General features: G+C 45.4%; 1 protein-coding gene across 1 annotated transcript in view; it reads left to right on the plus strand.

Annotated features, from left to right (window-relative positions):
* The window catches only part of B4GALT1 (beta-1,4-galactosyltransferase 1), a 53,552-nt gene continuing 34,142 nt past the window's right edge, over positions 1-19,410 (plus strand). Inside the window, exon 1 of the mRNA XM_059141084.1 lies at positions 1-651. Coding sequence (XP_058997067.1) covers positions 234-651 — 418 coding nt within the window. The 5' untranslated portion in view covers positions 1-233. The remainder of the gene's footprint in view (positions 652-19,410) is intronic.

A 19,410-nucleotide genomic window follows, 5' to 3' on the forward strand; every position in this document is an offset into this window, starting at 1 on the left:
CGGCCCCGCCTCCGCCCCCGCCCGCGCCTCGGGCGCACTTCTGGTCGCTGGGCGGCCGCGCTGGCTGGAGTCTCCGAGTTCCGCCGTCTGCCAGCCGGGGCAGCGCTCCCTCTTCGCTTCCCCTGAGGCCCTTCCCCCAAGAGCCGCGGTCGGGCAGCGCCTGGCCGGCGGCCCGCGGGCGGGCCGCCCCTCCCCGCTGTAGCCCACCCGCCTCTTAAAGCGGCGGCGGGAAGATGAGGTTTCGGGAGCCGCTCCTGGGCGGCAGCGCCGCGATGCCGGGCGCGTCCCTGCAGCGGGCCTGTCGCCTGCTCGTGGCCGTCTGCGCGCTGCATCTCGGCGGCACCCTCGTCTACTACCTGGCCGGCCGCGACTTGAGCCGCCTGCCTCAGCTGGTCGGAGTTCCTACACCGCTGCAGGGCGGCTCGAACGGTGCCGCGGCGATCGAGCAGCCCAACGGGGAGCTCCGACCCGGAGGGGCCCCGCCGTTGCCGCCTTCGGACGCTTCCTCCGAGCTGCGCTCGGGTCGCGGCTCCAGCCCAAGCACGGACTCTCATCCCGGCCCCGGCTCCGCGAGCAACTTGACTTCGGCCCCGGTGTCCTTCACCTCAGCGCTCTCGCTGCTCGCATGCCCTGAGGAGTCCCCACTGCTCGGTAAGGACTCGGGGACTTTCCCGAGAATTTCCTCGGCAGGGTCCCCTGGACGTTCGCCCGTGCCCTCTTCCAAGATATCCAGCCTCCCAGTTCCGGATCACCGTCCCTAATCCCAAACATAGGTTCCGGACTGGATGGCGTTGAGAGTGGGAGGGTGGTCCTTTTGGATTCATACTGAAGGCTGGGGTGCGGGTAGTACTAGGAAGCCACGGGCCCCTATGGCCCCAGAACCGGAGAAGGCCTTGGAGACTTCCTTGCTCTGGCCCATGCCTCAAGAAGTTTTGGAGTTTGAGTTTGCTTAGGGCTTGGAGCTGCCTTCGCCCTGCTCACTGATCGGGAGCAAGAGGCGGTTCAGAGTAGCCCACGCCGGTTTGGGAAACTGATGATGAGGCCTCTACTGGGGAAGGAAGTTGACCTTCCAGTTCACATCCAGTTCACGTATCTAGTCTTCCCCTGGAACCACTCTCTCCTGAGTGTGACTTAACTTTTCGTAAGCTTTGTGCAAGTGACTTGTTAACCTCTGGTTTTTCATCAGTTAGATGGAGAAGATAAATGGTACCTATGTCAGGGTTGTTTTGTAAGATTAGATGAAACAATGTAAACAAATATTTACATTAATGAAGGTAAGCGCTTAATAGATTGTTACCATTGTGTCAAGTTCCTTCTCTGTGTAGATCCCTGCCCTGGGGCCTTCTTACCCTGCTTCCTGTCCCTGTGGGTTCCCCAAACCTAAGTGAACACAGCCCTCCAAAGGATGGATGGTGTTTGTAGGAGTACAGCATATGTACCGTAGGGGCTGGCGGGCTAATAGGTGACCAGTTCACAGAAGCTTAGAGTCTCAGGTGTCTTCGCCCAGCCCAGCTAATCGGAATGGTGGCTACCAGCCTGCTGGGAGTTTAAGAGGGTGGATTTGTGTTCCCTGCTGGCAGAATCCACAGGCAGTCAGGCCCAGGGCAGCCACAGGTTGTTCCCAAGATTATCATACAGGTGGCTGCTCATTTTTAATGCCAGGGCTTAGAGATTGTTGTTCTGAGTGAGGGGCCCTAGCAGGAGGGCATCCTGCCAATAGGAACTCTGTCACCTTCCCGAAAAGCTCTGGCAGAGCAGGCCTTCTACACGCTCTTGCTCAATTTCTCCAATAATTGCTTCAGTATTTTCATGTCAAGTTTGGGAGGAAGCTCTTGGAATTGGTTAGACATGAACTGTGAAAATAAGGGGACTTTTTTTTAAAGCAGAAAATTGAATTCTTTTGGACTTGGCGATTAGTCTGAGAAGCAGACTAGTCTTACAAAATAAATTTTATTTTATAAATTTATTTATAATAATTAATTTATAAATATGAATATTTGCCCTTCTGTTAAGTGTCTGGCCTCAGGCATCTTAGAGAGTTTCTCACAGTCTCTTTCTTGTATTTTAAAATGGGGTTGTTGGTGCTTAACTCACAGGATTATTTTTAGGACTAAATGAGATTGTGTACATTTAAGTAAGTGGCCAATAGGATTCGGGAGTTGAAGTTCTATTTTCTCAGACTCCCGTGGAGATGACTCTGAACAGCAGAGAGAAAAGGGGGAAGAGAGAGCGAAGGCCCCAGAATCCAGAGAGCCAGTTTTCGTCTTTTTGTTTTTAACTGTGGCCTCAGCATTTATACAGGAAAATAAAAAGAGAGAGAATTTAGCAAATTAAAGTGTCCTAAAGTTCGTTAGATTGGTATTTGAGGTATAAGATCTTAACAAAGTGTGAGAGCCTGTGGTACCTTTTTTTTTGGTAGTGGTGTTCCTCTCCGTTGGTGACTGGTTACTGGTATTTCTGAGTTGAATTTTGAATTGGCAGTGTGAAGGGACTTCCTGAGAGATAACATTTGGAGGGTGGGGAGAGGCCCTGGGTCTTCTCTAGCTTGGCCACCTTAGTGTGACATGCATGGGACCATGATGTTTGGGCTGCTCTTGTGGAGGTCCCACAAAGTGAAGGTGGATGGTTTTTTCCTCATTTTAATTGAGCTCTTAGGTTTGAGTGGTTGGGTCAGCTCTCTGAATAGGGGCTCCTGGCTGAGAGGGGGCCTTGAGGAATCTGAAAGTCTCTATAGGAGAGTGTGGATGGGGGGAGTTGAGCCCATCTGTTCATCTGGGCAGGTGTCAACCAAAGCCCTTGCGGGGTGGTTTTGAGGTTGATGGGAGAAAGCATCCGTGGGGTTTAGAACTGTGGCCTTTTCACTACTTGCAGTTTCTTTCCACGACTTGGCTCTACTTTCTGGCATCCAGGGGTCTGGGCCAGACACTGTGATAAGCTCCAGTTTGGTACGTGGAGGGTAATGGGCATGCCCTTGCGGGGAGGAGCCAGGCACCAGACTGGGCTATTGATGGGTCATTGTTGGATCATTCGTGTCAGAGTGTTAGGACAGACTTCAGACATACTTGGGCTTGGATCCTGCCTCTGCCTACTGTGTGCCATAAGCAGGTTGTAGTGTGTCAAGCCATTTTTGGCCCTGCCTCAGGATCCCCCATGGGCTAGTGGGAGGCCTTCAGGAGTGGAGGCTGCAGGAAGGAGGTTGGCCTTTCCTGAGTATTTCTCCAAGTTCCCCAGGGGTGTTCTTCCAGAAAGTTCAGGCCTACAGGCAGTGTCCTCTTGGCCTTCAGGCCATGCAGCCTCTAGTCCACATAACATGGACATGAGGCTCACTTTGGCTACCTGAGTGTTTGCCTGAGTTGTAGTCAACCTGGGAGGAGCAGCGGTCTTGCATTTTCTTTTCTTTTTCTGAAACGTTTGTCTCTGCTCAGATTTGGTGGCAGCTCAGCGTGACTTGACTAGTGCTGGTCCTGGCACTGCCAGCCTTGAGAGGGGCTAGGTGGAAGGTGGTTGACCCAACCACTCAAACCTAAGGGCTCAATTAAAATGAAGAAAAAACCATCCACCTTCACTTTGTGGGACCTCCACAAGAGCAGCCCAGGTTGGACGGGTTAGGGGAGGCAGGACTGACCTGGGGGCTCATCTGGGGCCTGGTACAGCTGGTACATCCCCTAAAGGGTGTATGGGGTATGGGGGGGGGTGAGTATAGGACTGCTGAAACCCAGAGGCTTCCTTTGCCTATCTGTGCTTTGAAGAGATACTCTTCATTTGTTCCAACGAAGGCTCTGATCTAGAAGTGGGCACCAGAGAATCATGAGCACCTGGGCCAGCAAACAGCCACCACAGGTAGCCAGGGTCCTGAGAGAGCACTTGTCCATGAATCAGTTTCCCCCGCTTTTGTGGGGGCTGTCAACCAAGCCTCTGTCATGGTTTGTGCCCTTGGGACAGAGCACTTTCTGGGTCTCTGAGGGCTCTCAGTCTCAGGTGTTTTTTTAACACCAGCATGCTGTCCCCTTCTCCCCTTCTCGCATATGCACACATGTGGACATGAGCAGGCTGCCCAGGACAAAATGTACTTTGAGAACATCTGTCCTGGCCTCAGCTTGGGGAAGGGCTCTCTCTCCCCTTTGAGTCTTGGATTCTCATCGCTTTCTGGCTTGGGGTAGAGCCTCATCCTCAGAGTTGGGGAGGGCACGAGGAGCTTCCCTTTGTCCAGGCCTTTAAGCTTTGGGAGATTAGGTAGCTAGGACTTTAAACTAGTTTGTTCTGCTGTTTTTCCTCGGGAAAAGAGTTTATTGGGAAATACAAAGATACACCTTCTTGTCTAACAGTCTGAGACTGAGAAATACCCTCTATGACTATTGGGCTTGCTTCCTTCCATTTAGCCTGATGGTGGCTGGAGTGATTCCTACCTGTTGAAATCTGCCCTAGACGCTGAGCAAGCATGGAGGCCTTCACCTCATGGACCGGGTGAACACTCCTTAGGGTATGGGGAGCAAGAGTCAAATGTGGGATTGGATTTAAATTGCAGCATCTTGGACCCATAGCATCCCAGGATGGGACTGTCTAGTTCCCTGGCCCCGTCCATTATTGTGGTGGGGCTAGAATTCGGGTATCCTCCTTCCCAGCCCAGTGCTCTTCCTTGAGGTATTGTCCAGTAGACACCCAATGCAGAGGCTCAGAGCAGGTTAATATGACCTAGAATTTGGGAGGATCCTTGCTAGGTATATCTGTGTGTCCCCCATAAAGGTCTCATGTGGCAGCTGTCCTGGACATCCTTGATGGCTAAGGCATCTGGTAACTTCATTCATTTAGTTCCAACAATGTGCCTGTCCTGTGCTGGGCACTAGAATTGTAAGGAGGACGACGGCACAGTGTCTCTTCTTTAAGAGCTCACAGTCCGGGGGCATCTGGGTGGCTCAGTGGGTTAAGCTCTGCCTTGGGCTCAGGTCATGATCTCAGGGTCCTGGGATCAAGCCCCAGTCGGGCTCTCTGCTCAGCAAGGAGCCTGTTCCCACCCCCCACCCACCCCCCGCCTGCCTCTCTGCCTGCTTGTGATCTCTGTCTGTCAAATAAATAAATAAAACCTTAAACAACAACAACAAAAAGAACTCACAGTCCAGGTAGAGGAGGCGTAATTAAACTGTCTTGATGTCAGGTAGGGAAACTAAAATATGTGTGTGTTTAGTCACTCCCTCTATCCATCCCACCTTTTCTTTCTTTCTTCCTTCTTTCTTTCTCTAATTCAGAAACCCAGAGTTGATATCAAAGTTCTTAAGTCCTGGTTTTGGTTGTTCCTCTAATTTCTGAGGCCTCATATGTGTCCCCCAGAACACATATGAGTAATCTGTACCTTGCTGCTTTATAATGACTGTTCTGAGACATCAGCAGCCATATGGTCTTTGGGTAGCAGCAGGGTAGAGATTTCAAGGCTGGGACTAGACTAATTCACGGGTTGGGAACAATGGGACAATTAATGCTCAGGCAGTCCCTGCCTTTCTGTGGATTTCACTCTGGGGATCTTTGGGGACAGGTGTGGAAGGCTCATCCCCTTTGGGCTTAGCTGGGCTCTGGGTGTGTATGAATGCTCTCTGGTCCAGTCATCTTGTGGTCAAGTGAAACCTAGTGATTTCTTCCCTGCTTGCATACCCAGTGCCTCCAGTGCCATCTGCACTATTCAGTGTTCCTGTCTGCTCCTGACAAGAAGCAGAGACTGGAATTCTGCTTGTAATCATATCCACCTGGAAATTCCAGTTATTCTTATCTGGTTAAGTGGTAATCCATTTGTTTTAGGACAAGTGGTCTGCCCTTGCAGCTTAAATCCCTTGGGTCCTGGAAATCCCTTGGGTCCTGGCACTGTGGCTGTGTTATACTTTTCTCTGGCAATGTCCAGGGTGGTCCAGGCAATGAGGTCACTGTAAAGGCCAATCAGCCAGACCCTAACTCCTGGGGGAGTTCACCAGGCATGGGATTGTGAGCATTCCTGGGAGCTGGACTGTGGCTGCAATTGTAAAGGCCCCAGTTGTTTGTGTGTGTGGTGGTGGGTGGGGGGGGTTCCTCTGTGTTTACCTGGGCCTAGGCAGGTCACCAGCTTGGGGAGAAATTGCAGATCCTGTTGTAAAGGTCAGAACATCCAGGTTCGAAGGTCATAGTGGCTTAAGGTCAAGGGATAGGTTTCTTTTTGGAGCTGGTTCTGGGGACGTGGCCTAAAGGGATTTGTCCTTAGAAGGCAGAAGGGCTGAGTCACACACTCAGTGTTTCAGGTTCCACTTTCCAGCCTGGCCTCAGCCCACCCCTTCCCTACACAAATGAAGGCCAGGAGATATATAATTGGCTGTTGCTGAATTCTCTGGCAGTGATTTTAATGTCTGGTCTGGGTGTGTTATGTAGCTGCTTCCCTTTCCCCTGCCACCCCTCCAAAGCCCCTCACAAAGCCTGGAGAGAGAGAAGGAGTCACTTCCCTGGAATGCCGCAGGCTAGGGCTGTGGGTCTTTGCTTTTCTTTGTATTTTTTTCAAGGAAGGTATTCTCTTCCTCTTTTTTTATAAAAAGTAATGCAGGCTTATTGACAATAACTTAGAAAGGTAAAAGAGGTAAAAAAAGCATTTCTGTATTCCTTTCACCTGGAGAAAACATGTTGCTGTATTTCCTGCTAGTCTTTTTCTTGTATATATTTAAGACTTCAGATGAACAGATAGATTGGTGTAGATAGATAGAGATAACCTGGTATCTGGCATTTGTCACTTAAGAGTCTTTCTCATGAGCTTTGTCCTACACCTTTAAAAACCCCAAAAGCTGTGTCATTTTGTCAGCTGAATATACTATAACTTTCTTTTATCATTCTGTTATTGTTGAACACACATGCACATGTAGTTTATGTTTTTTCTTAGTGGCCCTCCAAGATTCAAGCATAAAGCATTGCACTTTCTGGGTTGTTTCATGAGTAGAGTTTTTTAAAAAGGGGAAAAAAGGGTGAATGCTTTTTGAGAAGAGGTTTTGAACCCAGTCTTAAAAAAGATAGACCCATTCAAAATTACAGGTTTACTTCATGCTGGCAGAGGAGTATCATTTATTGCTGAATGAAGGATGTGTCTAGAATTCTGATTAAAAAGGAAACTAGATGCAGGAAGTGCCTGGGGCAGCGGCAGAGGGCCAAGCTGTAGGATGGATACTTGGGATCGGACTGAGCAGAAATCTGTTGTCAACAGAAGTGGTGGGGGTGATGCCCCAGGAGTCTTCTTTCTCAGTAACTTCTCCATTTGTCTCCTTAGCAGCCAAGTCCCTGGGCTATAGGCTTGTGTGGACTGTGGTGCTGCATCTGTGGTGCTGGGGAAACACCAGCTAGCTGATCTGTTGTGCGGTTGACACTATGGACTGTTTCCACAGAGCCGCGTGGGAACATGCTAGCAAATTGGACTGTGAAGCAAACAGTGCAGTGCGCCCACCTCCAGGGGATTCTGAGGTCTGGGGAGAAGCCACGAAATGAGAATCTATAGGTTTCCAGGAATGGCTTTTGAGAGAAGCCTCAGAGAGCTGTAGAGTCCAGTATTAGTCGGGACTTGTTAGGTGGTTTGAGCAATCCAGCTTCAGGCCAGTAGGCCAGGCTCTTCCCAAGGTGTCATTGCACTTTGAAGTTATTCCACTTTGACTGCTCTCACCGGATCTACATTCTCCTCTTCTGAGGGCCACTTGGGCTTTGGGACTCTGCCAGGGGTCATTTGGCACAGAGTCTGGGGATTCAGGGGGAGGCTGTGCTGAGGGAAGGGGCGGGATCATGTTGGACCAGCATGACCACTATGGTCATGGGTCTGGAGGTCATGGGGAGGGGCCCTGGCAGAGGGTTCACTAATAGCCTGGCCCCATGACAGCATGCATTTAAAAAATGCCTTTAGAAGTTTCTTAAAAGTTTCTTCCTGTTTTGCATAATGTCCTTTTGCCTTTAACATCCTGAAAGTGCAGAGCTCTCAATGGTGTCTAAGGACACCACCCCTGCAGCCAGCTTGAAAAAACAGCATAGGACTCCAAGTTAAGGGTGGGTCTAGGGAAAATGGTATTTGCGTCACAGGAGCTTGGTGACTTGGCATTTAGGTGTTAGGTAGCTCCTGCCATTCAGATGAGTATAAAGGCATCCTGGGCGGGGCCCCTACCTGGCTGAGAGTGGATATACCTGAGTCTTAACCCCAAGTCAGGAGGTGCCCTAAGGAAGAGGGAGAATGATGACTGATTTGCTCATTCAGCAAGCCTATGTTGGTAACCGTTCTATCTGAAGCATGGGAGTTAGACATGAACAAGGGCTGGTCCCCACTTAGCAATGGACAGACCCTGGCAATAGGGGGTAGTCAGAGAGGGGAAGTGTGGGTGTCCCCAGGGCACTGAGAAGGTACAGAGAACCAGGTGGGTGATCTGGGCTAGGTCCGGACTCAAAATGAAGGGCCTCTCTTCCAACACAGATTTTAGCATCTCTGTGTCTCTCAGTGTGTTGGAACAATCTCCCTGGTTGGGAAGGGCAGGGGTCTCCTGCTGAACGCACTATGATTTCCTCCGGTTGCTGTCACATGGGAAGAAGGCCATGGCTGCAGTCCCAGCTGCGGCATACAGTCACCAGCAGGGCGGAGAGGACAGGAAGTGGGAGGCAGAGTGAAAGGAAGATAATGAAAGAGAGAAGCTGGTGCAGTAGGGACCATGGGAGAGAGGAAAGCTGAAGATAGCTACACTGAGGGCCCAAAGAAGAGAAGATGAAGGGTAAGGGAGCTATAGAACGCGGGGGTTCATGATCTGCAGGACATATGGGCAAGCCTCAAAGGTCACTGGTATGAGAATTCCATGTTCTGGTCCTTCTCCTAAGGTATTACATCATTTTGGACAAGTCCCAACTCTGTGGGTCCCTCTTTCCATCTCTGAAGTTTGAGTGGAAATCTTGGTCCTATCTGCAGCATGAAAGGTCTCTGAAACTCCCTGTGAAGCTCGCTACCCACTGCCCTTTCCGGGGCTCTCATGGTGAGACTTTTGTTGAGGATTTCGTCTTCTAAGGAGGCACAAACAGTTTAGTAAATGAATGCCCTTTTAAATGGCATGGGAAATGTTTCTTTTCATCACTCGGGCTAGCAGTGTGATACGGGAGAGATGTTTTCCTTTCTGTGCCTCAGTGCTCTCACCTGTAAAATGGGGATAACAATAGTGTCTTCCTCATAGATGTTGTGAGGTTTAGATAGTAGGCATAAAAAGGCCAAAAACATGCCTAACACTGAATAAGCTCTGAATATATGTTACTTATAATTGATGGCACTGATAGTTCTTGTTTGTGAAGATTTTGGCCTTTGCTTGTAGGATTTCTTCCTTTTTTTCTGTTCTTTAGTAGAAAATATATCACCGCATTAAATGTTTAAAAAAATATAATTCTACTGGTTAGCGTTGTAACCAGACATATGCCTATCACTGTAACAAAACTTTATAGTACTTTCTAAATAGATACATACTTTACTCTGTTGTAGTAGTGTGAAACTATTTTGCATTCTGCTCATTTCATTCAACGCTATCTTAAACTGTTAGGTTATTCATAATTATCCTAATTATCTTTTCAAGCTGCTATCTAACTTTTTTATGGAGGAGTGCCTGGGTGACTCAGTCAGGTAAGCATCTGACTCTTGATTTTGGCTCAGGTCATGATCTCAGGGTGATGAGATCAAGCCCCATATGGGGCTCCCCGCTTACCAGGGTGTCTGCTTGAGATTCTTTCTCCCCTTCTTCTGTCCCTCTTCCCTCAAATAAATAAATAGATAAATAAATCTTTAAAAAAATTAAATCCTTACCTATATTCCCTTAGCATTCAGTGTTCCAGGTTTCTCTATCATAGTTGTTTTTGTATTTTTTGTTTTTTTTTTTTTGTTTTTTTTTTTTAAAGATTTTATTTATTCATTTGACAGAGAGAGATCACAAATAGATGGAGAGGCAGGCAGAGAGAGAGAGAGAGAGAGGGAAGCAGGCTCCCTGCTGAGCAGAGAGCCCGATGCGGGACTCGTTCCCAGGACCCTGAGATCATGACCTGAGCCGAAGGCAGCGGCTTAACCCACTGAGCCACCCAGGCACCCTGTATTTTTTGTTTTTTAATCGTAGATAATCTTGAACATTTCCTCTTGTGTTTAGCTCTTCATTTCCGTTGAATTACTTCCTTGGGATAAATTTCTAGAAAGGAATTAGGCTAGAGGAGATAGTTACCTTTATGACATTGGTTCACATTGCCACTTTGCTTTCCAGGAGGTTTGGAATAAGCCATGGAAACTGTAAATTCCTAGGCTGGGGACATTGGCTTTTAAGCAATATGGATACCTAGGGAGAGTCCGATCTGTCCGGAGCCTCACATTGACAATCCCAGCTTGCCTGTATGTGTGTGCGTTAAGTTCCTTCTGTAGGTACCGAGGCCACCTTGACTGTAAGGCTCTTCCCTTGCACCATTGTGTCTGGGCTGTCATGCTGAGGTGTGTCTACCAAGGAGCCTTACTGGTGGCTCTTTTCAATACCTTATGTACCTTTGCCAAAGAGCTGACCTACAAAAAGGTAAGAAACTTTCCTCCTTCCTTTATCTGTGGAGCCAAACCTGTAGAATCAGGGTAGATCCTGGCTTTACAAGCCTGGCTTCAAAATGGTGTTGGTCTTAAACTTGGTGCATTGATGTCTAGAAGCACCCCATGCAGGCATCTCCGGAAACCGTGTTCAGTTCCGATGGGCTAGCCTGGGCACCTGACCATCTAACCCATGTGGATCAAGTCCAGTCTGATAGCCCTGCTTGAGGGGATCCAGAAATGAGGCCCAAAGGAGGAAAGACTTAAGTCATGTTGGGTGAAAACAAGTTGATCCATAGCTATGAATCTGTGGCCACCCACATCACATGCCTCTTATATAGGTACACAGCAGCCTGCTGTCAGCACAAGTAGTAGCATGACTTTCAGCCACCAGAGGTTTACAAATTAAGCAGATGGAGCGCATTCAACTTGTGACGGCCGCTCCTTTCATCTCATAGCCCCTCTTGTCCTCTCTGCTGCATTCCACAGCAACCAGCTGCAACTTAACAAGGTACTCCCTGGATCCACTTGCAGTCAGGCCAGAGCTGCTGTCTAGCATGTTGTTCCTGGGGTGCCCAGGGCAATACTTACTTCCTGTGTAAAATGGGGAGATAATTCTTACCTCAAGGGGTTGATATGATTGATTGAGATGAGTATGTGGTGATGTCAGTGCTCTGTCTTTTGTTCAATGTCTAACCTATTCCCTTGGGTGTGGAAGACACACAGTCAACATAGTAGGCTGCAGAGTAAAATTTCCTCCAAATGCAGGTTTTCTTTGTTTGTTTCTTTTTTGTTTTGTTTTGTTTTCCATCTGCCCTGGGGCAGAGCTAAGAAGATAAGGGAGAGGTGTGATGCTGTAACCACAACTTAGGGACAGGGTTTAGCCTGGAGCCAGTGTTTATTGGAGTCTGTGGCCTGATCCCATGAAGAGACCTACCCTCATGGAGGCCTTTGTCTTGTTGAATCCACACCACTGGGAGCTGGAAGTGAGTGTTGCCATGTGTCAGGCATGCCAGGATTCTCTGGTGCTCCACAGTCTTCCCTTCTCCAGATGGATATTTTTTGTCTGTGTCCTGGAGAGAGGCCATCATAGAGTACAGATAATTGAATGGAGGGAGCACTGGATGTTTCATGGAGTTTCCAGGTGAGAAGAGATGTGTTAAGAGGGGTGATGGGTTGGGTTATGGACATTGGGGAGGGTATGTGCTATGGTGAGTGCTGTGAAGTGTGTAAGCCTAACGATTCACAGACCTATACCTCTGGGGCAAATAATACATTATATGTTAATAAAAATAATTAATAAAAAATAAATTGGGTTAAAAAGAAAAGAGGGGTGATAGGCAGAGGGGGCAGCCTGGGATATCCAGTGATCTCAGCTTGGTGTGTTATTAGAAAAACTTAGAGTCTGTAGATAGCCTGTCTGATAAAAGAGAGTAAGAAATATTGATCTGTACTTCTTCTTCTTTTTTTTTTAGCTTTATTAAAATATATTAAACATTTATTTATTGGGCTGCCTGGGTGGCTCAGTGGGTTGGGCCTCTGCCTTCAGCTCGGGTCATGATCCCAGGGTCCTGGGATCGAGTCCCGCATCGGGCTTTCTGCTAGGCGGGGGGCCTGCTCCTTCCTCTCTCTCTCTCTACTTGTGATCTCTGTGTGTCAAACAAATAAAATCATTAAAAAAATTTATTTATATATTTGAGAGAGGTAGGGAGTGAGTGAGAGTGTACAAACACAAGCTGGAGAGGGGCAAAGGGAGGGAGAGAGAGAGAGAGAGAGAATATCAAAGCAGACTCCCAGCTGAGCATGGAGCCTGATCTGGGGCTTGATCCCAGGACCCTGAGGTCATGACCCGACCCAAAACCAAGAGTCAGAGGCTTAACCAGTTGAGGCACCCAAGCACCTCACAGCTTTATTAAGGTCCAGTTGACACATACATGAATTGTAGTTTTCTTTATTGTGATGTCTTTGTCAATGTTGGTATTGAGGCTCTACTGCCTCCAGGCTGAGGGAGAGCTTGTGAAGGGTTTGTATTCTTCAGATATCTGTTAGAATTCACCAGTGAGGCTGTCTGAGCCTGGGCATTCCTTTTTGGGAAGCTATTTGATTACCAATTCAGATTCTTGTTTCATGTCTATTCAGATTTTTGGTTTATTCTTCAGTTTTGGTAGTTTGTGTCTTCCTAGGGACCTGTCTACCTCACCTAAGCCACCCACTTCATTGGCATACAGTTCACAATATTCCCCTGGGATCCTCTTTTTTTCTCTAAGGTTGGTAGGGATGTTCCCTCTTTGATTCCTGATTTTGGTAAATTGAGTCTTCTCTCTTTTTTTCCTAGCTAGAAATATGTCATTTTTGTTGATCTTTTCAAGGAACTGACTTTTGGTTCACGGATCTTCTCAGTTGTTTTTCTGTTCTCTATTTCATTAATTTCTGCTCTAATCTTTATTATTTTGTTCCTTCTGCTTGTTTTAGGCTTAGTTTGCTCCTCTTTTTCCAGTATCTTAAGGTGGAAAGTTAGGTTATTGATTTGAGATCTAAAGGTCATATACTCTTTTTTTTTTTTTTTAAGATTTTTATTTATTTATTAGAGAAGGCATGAGTTGGGGGAGAGGAGAGGAAGGGGGGGAGAAGCAGACACTCTGCTGAGTAGGGGGTGTGATGCAGGACCCGATTCCAGGATGCTGGCATCATGACCTGAGCCAAAGGTAGGGTTCAGCTTAACTGACAGAGCCACCCAGGTGCCCCTAAAGGCCATATACTTTTAACATTTTCATAGATGCTATCTAATTGCCCTTCAATTTGTGTTCATCAACACTGAGAAGTGCCTGTTTCCCACATTTATGTCAGTTAGCAATCTTTTTACATCTGTCAATGTGATGATCAAATGTGGTATCTTGTTTTAACTAGTTTCTTTGATTACTGATGATGTTGAACAAAGTTTCGTGTGTTCATTACATTGGCCATTTATTTGTATTTCTTCTGTGAATTACTTGTTAATATTTTTACCCATTTTTCTTTCCTTTCCTTTTCTTTTTTTTTTTTTTTTTAAGATTTATATCTTTGAGAGAGAGAGTGCTTGCATGTGTGTGAGCAGGGGAAGGGGCAGAGGGAGAGGGAAAGAGAGAATCTCCAGCAGACTCTGCACTGAGAGCAGAGCCTGACGTGGGGTTCAATCTCGCGACCTCGAGATTAAGACCTGAGCCGAAATCAAGAATTGGACATTTAACCTACTGAACCACCCATTTTTCTATTGGTTTTTAAAATAGACTTGGAGGAGCTTTTAACATTATGGATATTACTCCTTTATTGTATATTGTTTGCAGATATGGTCTGTCACCTATCTTTTGACTTTATCTCTGGTATCTTTTGCCATACAGAAATTTCAAATTTTTATGTATTTAAATCTGTCTTTTCCTTTATGGCTTCGAGTTGCTTTTACACTCAGGAAGGTCTTCATCCCAAGATTATAAAATTTTTCTTCTGTATTCTCTTTCTAAGCGGCTCTTTAACATTTTAGTTCTGATGGTAAAAAATGAACAGAATCACTGTTCAACCCTCACATGTTGCGAGAAACTTTATATTATACCCCAAAAGCCCTTTGAAGTCTCAGCCTCTTCTTCCAAACCTGTCACTGATGGTGGTAGGTGAGAAAAGAAATGTGAAATTTTAGCCACTTGTAATTATAGAGCTATAATAATCTGTAGGCTTTGAAGGTGTAGAGATTCAGGGGAAAAGGCAAAGTAATACTTATTGAATATCTGTTAGTGCTAAGAACTGTGATAAGTATATACAGGTGACCATTGAACAACATGGAGGTTAGGGGCACTGACCCCCCCACCTTACCCCCTGTGCTGTTCAAAATCCACGTATAATTTCAGACTCTCCAAAACTCCTACTAGCCTACTGTTGACTGGAGACCATACCAGTAACAGAGACAGTTGGTTAACACGTATTTTGTAAGCTCCTATGTAGTATATACTGTATTCTTACCAAAAAGTAAGCTAGAGAAAAAGATTGTTTGTGAAGAAAATCATAAGGAAAATACATTTACAATATGGTACTGTAAAAAACCTGTGTATAAGTGGACCCCTGCAGTTCAAACCTATGTTCAAGGATCAACTGTATATGCATTACTTCGTTTACCACCTGAAAAGAACACGTTATTATCCTCCCTCCTTAGAGGAGGAAATTGGAACTGACTGCATTTAAAGTGATCCTGATACCTGAAAGGTATTGCTAGGAATGTGTGACTGGCTGGCTGCCCATGTGGCACTGAGGGCAGCAGGCTCTCCATAGTTCAAGGTCTGGTTTTAGATGGAGAGAGAATGTATTTGTAACCAGCATTGAAGTTCCAGAAATTGAGTTAGGACTCCAGAACTGATCGGAGGGGCAGCTGACTCACTAATAAAACTCCCAAGAGACTTACTTACATGCTGGGATACCAAATTGCTGCTTTGCCGGGAAGATGAGCACTGCTGTGAAGTGGCTTAAGAGTTTTCTGGCTGTTCGCAGTACTGTGAGAGAAGCTGCAGTGTAATCAAATCAGACAGCTGGTAAGGCAGAAGTCAGATCAGGGAAGGGAGCTGGACTGTAGTGCTGGGTGATGTCTGGCCGTCAGGGCTCATGAACCCATCCCCACAGCGTAGCAAACCTTTTTTAGGGACCAGGGTTCAGTTTAGTCATCAGGGCTTTTTCTCCCCTGTACAGCTCTGGCAGGACATGTTCAGCTCCACCTCCACCACTCCCTTATTTGTTTCCTTCTGTACTTTCTTACCATGCAGCCGTCAAACTTTATTTCATGGCCCATTATCATCACAGACTCGCTTGCCTTTTTTTCTTTGTTGTATATAATTCTCATTCCCACTTCCATTTCCCAACCCCACCCAGAGCAACCATTCTAATGTGTTTACTGTGTATCTGTTTTTCTCTTGCTCGGTTGGAGCTGCTGCTTTATATTTATATATCTATTTTTAATTAAAAATTAAAATTTTTAAGGGGTGCCTGGGTGGTTCAGTTGGTTAAGCCTCTGCCTTTGGCTCTGGACATGATCCCAAGGTCCTGAGTCTAGTCCCACATTGGGCCGCCTTACCTGCTCAGCGGAGAGCCCGCCTCTCTTTCCCTCCGTCTGCCACTTCCACTGCGTGTGCGCGCTCGCGCACTCTCTCTCTCTCTCTCGCTGTGAGATAAATAAAATGTGTAAAAATGATTTTTTTAGATTAACATACAGTAAAGGTTTTTTTTTTTTTTTTGGTATATAGTTCTACTAATTATAACACAGTGTATATTTGTATAACCACCACCACAATAAGGCTTCAGAATAGTTTCATCACCCCCAAAAATCCCCCTTGAAATCACAGTCTCCTCCCACGCTTAACCCCTGGCAACCATTGATATGTTCTTTATTACCAGTGTTGTATCTCTTTCAGAAGGCTCTAAATATGTATCCTATAGCATAAGTACCTAGATTTTAATTTTATTTTTCTTAAGTTTATTTAAATTTCAGTTAGTTAGTGTACAGTGCTATATTAACTTCAGGTGTACAATATAGTTATTAAACCCTGCCATATATCGTCCTGTGCCCATCTTGACAAATTCATGATTTAACCCATCCCCCCCCCACCTCCCTCTGGTAACCATCAGTTTGTTCTCTATAGTTAAGAGTCTGTTTCTTGGTTTGCCTCTCTTTGCTTATTTCTTTTGTTTCTTAAATTCCACATCTGACTGAAATGATAGGGTATTTGTCTTTCTCTGACTGACTGATTTTACTTACTCTCTAGCTCCATCCATGCCATTGCAAATGGCAAAATTTCATTCTTTTTGATGCCCAAGTAATATTCCATTATGTATATATATCATGTCTAATTTATTCATTCATCAATTGGTGGACATTTTGGCTGTTTCCATAATTTGGCTGTTGTAAATCATTGATGCAGCTATGAACATTGGGTGCACGTATTCCTTTAAATTAGTACTTTTGTATTCTTTGGGTAAATAACCAGTATTGCAATTGCTGGGTTCGGAGGTAGTCTATTTTTTACTTTCTGAGGAACCTCCATGCTGTTTTCCAGAGTTGCCACACCAGTTTGCATTCCCACAAACAGGACAAGAGGGTTTTCCTTTCTCCACATCCTCAACCAACACCTGTTGTTTCTTGTGTTATTGATTTTGTCATTTTAACAGGTGTGGGGTGGTATTTTATTGTCATTTTGATTTGTATTTCCATGATGATGAGTGATATTTAACATCTTTCAATGTGCCTGTTGGCTGTACCTGTATTTTTAACTTATGTAAGTGGTATTATTTTACAGTTTATTCTGATTCTAATTTTTTTCCCCTCTTCTGTTTTTGTTTTAATTTTTAAAAAGCCTGACATAACTTCAAACTTGTAGAAAAGTTGCTAGAATTTTACAGAGAATTTCTAAATATCTTCTGGGATCCCCTAAGTTCCCTGAATGTTAACCTTTCACTATAGTTGCCTTTTTCCCCCTCTTCTTTCTCTCTATTCATGTACATATGTGTGTGATAGATGATGAGCTATACCCCTTTATCACTAAATATTCAACATGTATATCCTAAAAACAATAATTTTTTGTAAAACCATAGTATACTGATCAAAATCAGGAAACCAACCTAGAAAAATTCCTGTTGTCTCATTACAGACCTTATGAAGATTTTTGTTAATTGTCTCCCAAGAATGTCCTTGTTGAATACCATGCATTGTATTCAGTTGTCATGTCTCTTTAGTCTCTTAATCTGGAACAATGCCTGAGTGTTTCTGTTATATGATACTGACATTGTTGAAGGGTATAGGCCAGTCATTTCGTAGAAGGATCCTCAATTTGGGTCTGTCTGGTGTTTCCTTGTGATGAGGTTCAGGCTATATGTTTCTGACAAGAATACCATTCAAGTGATTCTGAGTTCTTTTTAATGCACCATGTCTGGAGACACCTGCTATCAATTTGTTTCTTATTGGCAATGTGAACTTTGTTCATTTCATTATGATGGTGTTTGCTAGTTCTCTATTATGAAGTTTACTATTTTACCCCCTTTAATTAAGAAATACCTTATAGGAATTTGCTTGAGGTTATGTAAACATCCAGTTATTCTTCAAACATTCAGCCATTTGGTTTTATCATCTATTGATGATTCTTCCCTGAATTAGTTCTTGGTATGGTGGTTGGTGATCCCATTCTGTCATTCCTTCTGTGTTTATTTATTAGTTGGTGTTTTCCTATAAGAAAGAGTTTTCTCTTCTCCCCTATTAATTCATATATCAGTGCAGATTTGTGGATTCTTAACTTTATTCAAATAGCTCATAATCCTTTACTATCATTATTTTCATGCTTAGATCGTCCCAGATTTGGCTGGTGAGGTCCCCTTCAGGGTGGCTCCTGTGTCTTTTTGACATATCCTTTCGTTCTTTGAGCACTCTTTTAGGCACAGCGAGATGATATAGGGCCCTCTTGTTCATTCCCTGACTCAGCCCTGTACTCAGCAACTTCTCCAACAAGCTCTAGTTCTTTTTAATAGAGAGTGGTATTTAGAAACCAAGAACTAGGCCCTAGGCACTCACCCTTGCTTTTGTTTTTGTTTTGTTTTGTTAAAGTGTATTTATTCATTGGAGAGTGAGTGCTTTGAAATCTTTGCACAAGAGTGGGGAGAGGGGCAAAGGGAGAAGAGAGAATCTCAAGCAGACTCCCCACTGAGTGGGGAGCCCCACACGGGGCTTGATTCCAGGACCCCGAGATCATGACCTGAGCCCAAACCAAGAGTTGGATGCTTAACTGACTGAGCCACCCAGATGCCCCTCACCCTTTTTTTTTTTAAGAGTTTTTAATGTATTTATTTGACAGAGATAGCGAAAGAGGAAACACAAGCAGGGGGAGTGGGAGAGGGAGAAGCAGGCTCTCCACCAGGCAGGGAGCCTGATGTGGGGCTTGATCCCAGGACCCTGGGATCATGACCCAAGCCGAAGGCAGATGCTTAACAACTGAGCCGCCCAGGCGCCCCCCTCACCCTTGTTTTTAAGGTCCATCCATGTTGCTTTGTATACATCGGGTGTCTATGGTGTTCATCCCAATTTTTCTTTCTCCCATAAGGATAGATTCCCACACTGCGTCCCAACACTGTCTTCACAAATACTTCTGTAAGGAATAGCCTTCTACATGTCCTTGATGGACCTGTGGCTGTATATTTGTATTGATGCGGGAGTGCCAGATAACTACTCCAGAACAGAATGACCACCCATCATTTACATTTCCACTGGCGGAGCATGGAGATCTCTGTACTTCTGACAAATACGTGGCGTTAACTAGCTTTCTAATTTTTGGCCAAGTGACTCTATATGCTGGCATAGGTCTTGTTTTAACTTGCCTTTCTCTGTGCTAGATGCTCATATGCTCAATGGCTTTCGGGGTTCTTCTTTGGTAAATTGCTTATTCATTATCATCATTTGCCTGTTTTCTTCAGTGGGGTTCTTACATTTTTCTTGATGATATGCAGGAGTTCCTTATATATCCTAGATATTAATCCCTTGCCTGTCCCAAACATTGCAGATTCTGGATCTGAATCTGTCATCTATCTGTTCATTTGCCTGTGCTACCTTTTTTTGGAATACAGATCCTTTGTTTCCTCTTTGTAAAGTCTCTCACCAGCACTTCTTTCTCTATAACTATATAAATACCTCCGCATTTTGGTTGTGCTAGTTTAACTGAACTCAGCTGATTCTCTTCAACAAATGGTCTGTCTTTATGATGACTTAGCCTCTTACTGAGTTGTATTAAGAATGACTTTATCTCCGGCACCTGGGTGGCTCAGTTGGTTAAGCAACTGCCTTTGGCTCAAGTCACGGTCCCGGA

Source organism: Mustela lutreola, chromosome 12 (genome assembly GCF_030435805.1).
Source record: "Mustela lutreola isolate mMusLut2 chromosome 12, mMusLut2.pri, whole genome shotgun sequence".
Lineage (NCBI taxonomy): Eukaryota > Metazoa > Chordata > Mammalia > Carnivora > Mustelidae > Mustela > Mustela lutreola.